Genomic DNA, 8,245 nt, shown 5'->3' with positions numbered 1-8,245 from the left:
CCAGATCATTACGGTACCTCGGAGTGCAGATCGACGACAAGCTGCGATTCGCAGAGCACGCAGAAAAGGTGGCGTCCAAGGCAACGAGAATTGCAGAAGACCTTGCCAGGCTGATGCCCAACATCGGTGGACCAAAACAAAAAAGACGGACACTCTACTCCAAAGCACAGCTGCATGATCAGCATGGGCAGAATTCGCATCGTGCGTCCTCAAGACGAAAGATCCCGGCAAGGAGAACAGGTAGAAGTGGCCTAACAAAAGGCAAGGACATAGCTGTCTCCCTGAAGTAATGCATAAAAGCGGATTCCGGGGGGGGGGCAGCTGAGAAGAGGAGGGGGGTTTTAGTGGGTAAGAATCCCACACAGTCGCCGCTGACTGCTGGTGGTGTCTTAAGAAGATTTCCCCCCGCCGAAAAAAAAAAAGTTAGGTCAGGTCAGATTAGGTTAGGTTAGGTTTGGTTCAAAAAGATAGGTACCTAGTTATTAAATCTCATGACGGCATCTGCGCCACAATTACCAAAATTTATATTGATGAAACGAAAAAGATATATCTACCTAGGTGGTGTTATTTGGTTGTAGATTTACATCAAATATTATATGAACGATAGCAGCACGAATATATACCTATTTATATTACTGCGTTAAACATTAATTATATTGACACCTAAGCACAAAGAGATTGAAGAGGAGTCCAATCTCTTTGCCTAAGCATAGTTTTTGCGATTGCCTTCTAATAAATTGTAGGTATTGCCGCTACAATTATTAGTTTGAGATTTGTGAATTTCTACCTTTTCTTTGTGCGATATATTATTTATCGGTGAAAACAATTTTACAAATGTGTGCAGTTGTCAAAATTGAGTGAATTTTTATTTATAATGAGTGATTCATGATTTTTGTTTTGTGAAACAAACTATTTTATGTGATTTCATATATTTATTTGTGAAATCATTTAATATATCGTGGGTATTCTGCGAATAAGCATTAAGTCAAAAATACTAGTTTTGAGATAATCGAGTTTGAAAGTTTGGGCGGTCTTAACTTTTTTTATATATATAAAAGGCAAATTCCTTTCTGCGATATTACTTTGAGTATGACTTAGTGCAGTTTCGCACGCAGAATTTAGTGAATACAGTCTGAGAATGAGAGAAGCAAATGCACTAAGTCCCTTTAGTGCCTTTTCTCTGAATATATGTATGTCTTTTTGACTTATAACATAAATTATCTTCACCAGTTTTATATATATGACTGTGTGTGTTTTTGTAGACTATAGAGCGTACTCTTAATAAGATAACCTCATTATTAAGTCAAAACAGCAAAATTTTGACTTAGTGCTTTTTCGCAGAACACCCACGATATGTGAAAACTACTTTCCATAGGTATGTTAAAGTTTTTTTTATTTATTTTTTTATTTGGTTATTGCAAAGAGATTGGACTCCTCCCTTTCTTTCAATCTCTTTGTGTTATTGCAATGTGCGATTAATTCCCACCCTTATTAATAGACAATTTGAAAAGCTAAGAACTATCGCTGGAGTAATCTCATCCCATTATCGCGTACCTTGCAATTTTAAAAACCTGGCAACATACAGATGCTTTGTATCATAGACTAATATTTTTGCATTTTTCATTATAGAATGTCAAATTTGCGTCAAGATGTGAAAACAATGCTAATATTTGATTATTGTTGTATGTTAAAATATTCTTCGCGCTGTGCTCTCGGTCGAAATCACGAAAACAGTAATTCAGTTTTTACAACAGGAAACAGAGAGACAGGAAAGAACAGTTCTCCATGTTAAACAGACAACTTCCTACATACAACAGCTACTGATATTTCGTGTTGTTTTTGTACTATAATGAAATTCTCATTGCTCACAAATCCTCGTAGTAAATTTTAGCTTGGAAATGGATCCGCTGAAGTTGGAAAATGAAGAAGAAATCCTTAGCCGCTTATCCAACGTATGCCAAGCTTGCTTGGCAAGTGGCACTGATACTAACCTCAAAGATATGATGGGACTCTATGCTCATATTGGCAAAATGGAGATGTACTCATCTATGATGGGCTATTGCTTCTCCATAAACGTAAGTATTCCTTTGTCGTTGCCATAATTGAGCCGAGACTAAATTATTTCCAAAAAAATATTCTTTTATCGATAAAATATTTAAAATTATGGTAAATATGCCGCAGATGCCCCCCGCATGAGATTTTATAACTTTCTTATTAGACCAAACCAAACCTAACCAACCCCAACCTAATATAATCTTAGTTTGTGATAATGATGCATCAAAATGTATGAAAATGGTAAGTACAAGTTGGTTATGGGGAAGCCAGGCGGGAACCGCGCTAATTGTCATTGCCGATTTTGGCGAAATTCGTGAATTCAAGAATGAAAACCTAAACTAACCCAACCAAACAAATAATCCAGTATACTGGCTATTTTCAAAATGTGTTTGCCGCAGGCTTCCCCATAACTGACTTGCACCATAAAAATTTTAAATTAACAATTATTGGATCAAAAAGCATATGCGCCGACAGAAAAAGGTATCTAATATAATTGTCTACATGGAATAACCTGTTTTCATTAAAAAAAAATTATAAAAGCTCATGCGGGCATCTACGGCAAAATTATGTATGATCTGGTGGCGTGATAGACGCTCATGCTTTACGACAAGCTTACCTGCGCAAACCGGTTTGTATCGGGAAGCCTTTGTTTATGGATGGGAAAACGGAATCTCGCGCAAACCGAAAAGCGCGTAAAAGCCTATACCGCGCAGGCAAGTCTACCGTCTAACCGGCACCTTATGGTTTGCTTCAGGCAGGGTTTAATTGAATTTTAAAAATTAACCAACACCATCTGCAATTGGTATTCATATTTCAATGAAAACAATAAAGTATTACTGACAAAGTTTAGTGTGTACTATTTATATTGGATCTCCTGCCTAGAAAGCTACCTCATCTACTACCCATCGCCACTGACTGGCGCACTATACTCAGATCCGAGAGAATCGCATTCTCCTGGTAATTCTTGTAATTTTTTGCAGGTTGGTGTCGAGGAAAGACAATGCGGAGGTTCATATATGATCTGCGAGTGTTGCATTGACAGACTCCGGGAAGCTGCGAGCTTCAGAAGTCAAGTAGAATCTGCTCAAGAGAACATCAGGCTGTGGCTTGGTAAGATGCTAACAATCCAAGCACTCTAATGGGTTATTCAGAGAAACTTGAAATAATAATCCTCCTAATAATAGTAAAGATATTTTAAATCTGTGTGTATAAGGAGTGTTTATTAATTTATCTACCTCACCAGAAAAATCCACATTTATTAGCACCGCAACTCTACGAAAACTACTTTGAGAAATTGTATTATTTACATTTCTTCCTTAATTTGCGGCCTCTTAGAATGTGCTGCCCCTAAGTAATGCATGACCCGCCTACAGTCACGGAACGATACTGCCAGTAGAGTTAACAGCTAATACTGCTAAAAAATCCCTGTTGCTATGCGATGATGTAGCGCCTGTTCACGTGCATGGATTTACTGACAGCAATAGTGTATATTTTAAACTATTGTGACAATAACTGTTTACACGTAAAAGTGCTGACTGTCTTTCCAATCTCATTCTTTAAGAGTAAGTGAGATGCGATTTTGTCATTTTATGGTACTATTTGACAGGTCAAACCGTCAGTCTTTTATAGAGATACTTATTATTTATATAAAAATAAAGCAATCAAATATAAATTATAAATTAAATACGCACCATTGCGCAATGACACATATGTACTTTTAAAATTAAATAAACAACTTGTATAAAAGTGGAAAAAGTAAAAAAAAATGTTTATTTAATTAAAATGACGTTTTATCGGGGATTAACAGTAATAAAAATTAATTACCCCAGTGAGATTAACCGTTTGTAATGGTACGCAATGTTGTTTCATATCGATTTGTCCTTTGCACTCCTCAGACAGAAAGGACGAGTTGCCATCTAAAGTCGAGCCAATGATTCAAGATGCCACAGTGAGCGATAACATCAAATGCGGCAGTATTTCACTTGATGACGTTGCAAATTTTTCTGATGAGGAATCTGCAGAAGATGCACTTCCAATAAGCGAAATCAATCGACAATCAAAGTAAGTGAAATTATTTTTTGTTTAATTCTTTTCAATTTGTCACCCCAGTTCTGGCTTATCATGTGTGAAATAATAGGATTAACGACCATTGGTCTTTTCCGTTTTTTAATGCTATGGGACAATTTGGTGTTGCCTACAATCCATCTACATGCTACCACAACTGGATGATTGTTAGCTAAACTACAACAAATCCACAATTAATTCTATTTATAATTTCTAGTGTAAGTAGTATAAACTAATGAGTTTATGACAAGTTAATAAAAACGGCGACAATCGAGCGAGATTTCTTAGAGAGGTTGTATGCGTGATTTACCTTAGTTACATTATTGAGTGTACAATCTTTAACACTAGGGATTGCAATACTGAATGAAAATGTCAATACCGGTTTTCGGTATTTCTCATTGAATACCGGTATTCGTTAAAACATTAAGAAAAACAGAATTAGGTATTTATAGCAAAAACCTACCAACCTACATTTATTATGTTGAATATATTTAAATACCTAGTATATTTAAAAATCTGCATTGATCATAATATTGTAGAATTGGTGATTTTTACAAATTATTTGAATATATTGATAATTTTAACAAAAGCCCTCAAAAAGGCTAATTCACCAAGTGCAAATAAGTCCGGCTGCAGGAAAAGTTTCTTAAATTCAATGTTTGTACAGTCATCAATAATTATATAATAATTGAACATTTGTCACAGATGTTTATTTCGAAATGGTGTTATGATAATAATTCATCGCGGCAATTATACAAATATATTTATAATTAATTATTTCTTTTATTCAACGACTTCACAAGATTTTAGAATGTACCATTCTAATTATTGAACATACATAATTTTTGAAAAACACTTTCTGAGAAAATATATTATAACCAATAGAAAAAATCTTTTTTGAAAAAAGTAGCCACCCCCCGTCAGTGAATCGAACGCTTGTGATGGTGTCGTAAGAATATGTTCTTATATCGTGTAAAGATGACTAAAAAACGTTATTCCTGTACTCGAAAAAGAAAACACGTCAAATTATTATTACTAATATAACAATAAACATAACACTAAATGGAAGCATGTTGAATGTTTATGACAAGTTATTTTTCGTGCGGTACGCGTTATTAGCTCAATCCGCAGCATCACATAGTTACGATCTTTTTAGACCATGCCTCAGCTGAGGTATAGCCTTAAAGATTGTGATCTTGATAGTCACGTGGTTTTATGATTTAACATATCTGTATACTAGAGGTAAACTATCGTAACGTAACTCGAAAAATCGTGAAATGGAGTTATTGTTATATTGTTACTTCATTACTTATCCTACATACGTGGTAAACAGCTGTAACTCATATTACTCTTATTATAAAAGTTAAAAATTAAAAATGTCATTGTAACTCTATAACTATTAGAGGTAAACAACAGTAAGAAAACATACAATTCTTTTGATGAAACTTATAATTAAGTCAAGCGACAAAATATCACGGAAAATTCACCACCTGTTCGTCCAGAACTCACAGAAGAATTATGGAAGTAAGTATTGTGCTTAAATTACTATATTTTGTGAATCGATCATGCAAGTATACGAAAAATTACTACAGAATGACATTCGTCTCTGTTCTGGCAGAACACACTAACTGGAGAATACTAGTTTTGAGTAATTTGACTTTGAAGTTGTTAAAATGTTTGAAATAATGGTCTATCATGTGAGTTTATTAAGTAATCGTAAAAAGGATGACTTTAAAATAAAGACTGTTTATTTATTAACCCGATCGCCGCGGATGGGACATATGTTGTTTTTTACATAAGCTCTGATACTGGGCGGATGTCGCAACTGTTGATATCGAAAATTGAAATGTCGGTAAAGTAGGAAATACTTCACGCATAGTATTAATTTTTGTATTGAAAAATGCTCTGATTCGTGTTCGTACCGCCATATCGATAACTTTGTCAAAAATATGTTGTTTTAATTTCATAAACATCGATCTTTCGAACCCCCTCGATCTATCGAGATTCGCCGGTACGATTGCATCAGTTCAAATCTACGCGGTATTTTTCGCAGCTGCGCAGTAGGTATACAAAATATATTTCATTCGAGTTGAGTGTGCGCCGAGTATTTACCGTGTAAAGTTGAATTCACCGCGATTTTTACATCATGTGCGGGAATACGAAAAAGACAACCAAAAAACGAAAAGAAATTTGTCGTAATATTTCTAAAAATGTACTTGAACTTGTGTTCTGGATTATGTCATTTATTACTCATGTGTCTCCCTAACTGTTTCAAAGTCATAAATCGAGCTCATTATTGAAAGTCGTACATATTTAGTAAAGATGCGTCCACACGGAATGAAAAAATATATATTATTATATTTTAGAGGATTGCAAGTTTTACCAATAAATTACGAATTACTATGAAGGAATATATAAAACGTATAAATTTTTGCTAAAAAAACACACGGGTAGGTATAAAATATAAATCATGGAATATTGACTTTTCAACTATATTACATATTATCTTCGCGTACAATTTAATGCTTATAAATTTTTAAAACCTTACCCAAAAAAAATTTTATAGCACTTTTTTCAAATTTACGCAATTTAAAAAATAAATATTGTTTTTTTACAAAACATAAAATGACAATCACTAACATAACACAATGATCAATAAAACTGAAAAGTAATCTACAAAATCCAAGTTTCACTAAAAAAAAAAAACAAAAAAATTATTATAATATTTTCAACCAGTGTGGACTCACCTTTACGCTTAAATTAGAATGGCCCATAAAACATGTAAAATGCTGACACAATCTATGCCACGAAATAAAACTGGTGACTACCATCCAATTTTAATGGATTTGTCATCAATAAAACTTACACTAATTAACAATAATTCATAAGTCACCAATAAAAGCTATTATTTTCAATAATTTTTATGGCATTTTTAAGTGTTTTTAACACGAGTAAAATAAAATTAGTCAGTGATTGATTGTCTTCATCGGCGCACTTGTTTTGAAGTCGAGTGCTTTGTCATCGAAAATGGCTACAGAGTTTATCCGAACAAAGCAATACGGTAGTTTTGTTAAAGTAAACACAGCTAAATTCAACACTCTATTATGTGTTTTAGTGTGGCACTTGGATCATTATGTATCTAGGCATGATAACAGTTGTAGCCACAATTTTTAACTGCCGTATTTATTATAATACAGCGAAGAATAACATTTCGAAAAACCTACCGCGGACAGCACATCTTTTGTATGGAAACTTAACGCGCCGATCGGGTTAAGAAGGTTTCCAGACGGTAAAGTTTGAAATAAGGAACATTTTGATACTAACTCAATATGTCATTTTTTCGAATTAGTGTCTTCTGCCAGAACAGTGACGATATATTATATAAATAATTATTTAGAATATAATTGTAAGATGTGAGCCTTTCTTTTTTGTAATAAAAAACATTTGCATTTTTAAGGCAGTGGTATTTGTGGGTGTTTATTGGTTTTTAAAAAAATATATTAGGTACTTTTAAAAATGTATCTACAATTTTGATAAATAGACTTCACAGTTATTTTGTTGGACCTAACCTAACCTAACCTATTCAAACAATTTTAAACACGATCTATCGTTTTTTAACAAATCAATTAATGAGAATTCCGATATAAATATGTTTTTATGATTTTAATACTTAAGCGATTCTCATTGAACATCTACATAATAACATAAAAAATCTTGTTAGCTATAATTGAGCGTAGTTATGCACAAAGCAGCCGAGCCACACAAACTTCAAACAGAGATAGAAGCACTTTTATGTAAATTGTGTTTTTTTAAATCAGCAAAGCCTCTGTATACTATTTATACTTTTTGAATGATAGATATTATATATATATATATATGATTTTGTATAACTTTTGAAGAGATAAAAGCATATAATCTATGAAATTTTGGTGTTTTAGCAGTCCAGGGTGTTTTGTGTAAAACGATTTTTTTTAGAATGTTCATTCTGCAGAATACAGCCATCTCTTATTTTTGTAAGAAAAGTCTTTATTTTTGATTATTTTCTTTAAAAATAGCCTTCTAAGTTACTAAATTATTATGGGAATTGCAAAATTCTGAAAATAATTCGAAAAACTTGTAAATTATA

At 33.3% G+C, this 8,245-nt stretch overlaps 1 protein-coding gene across 9 annotated transcripts in view; it reads left to right on the top strand.

Moving 5' to 3' along the window:
- Positions 1 to 334: 334 nt before the first annotated feature.
- Positions 335 to 8,245, top strand: part of LOC147074883 (uncharacterized) — a 31,788-nt gene continuing 23,877 nt past the window's right edge. For 7 of the 9 annotated variants that reach the window (XM_085943054.1, XM_085943057.1, XM_085943060.1 and 4 more), the window contains exons 1-3: positions 1,614 to 2,075; positions 3,036 to 3,165; positions 3,951 to 4,116. In XM_085943054.1, coding sequence (XP_085799180.1) covers positions 1,899 to 2,075; positions 3,036 to 3,165; positions 3,951 to 4,116 — 473 coding nt within the window. In that variant the 5' untranslated portion in view covers positions 1,614 to 1,898. Of the gene's footprint in view, positions 1,376 to 1,613; positions 2,076 to 3,035; positions 3,166 to 3,950; positions 4,117 to 8,245 lie in introns of those variants that run through there. The other 2 variants (XM_085943059.1, XM_085943063.1) reach the window with 2 other exon arrangements.

The sequence above is a fragment of the Rhyacophila brunnea genome, unplaced genomic scaffold (genome assembly GCF_057557595.1).
Source record: "Rhyacophila brunnea isolate RB1 unplaced genomic scaffold, BYU_Rbru_1.0 scaffold_15, whole genome shotgun sequence".
NCBI classification, from domain to species: Eukaryota; Metazoa; Arthropoda; class Insecta; order Trichoptera; family Rhyacophilidae; genus Rhyacophila; species Rhyacophila brunnea.
Note: the sequence above shows the minus strand (reverse complement) of the source record. Positions and strands in the feature narration are given on the sequence as shown.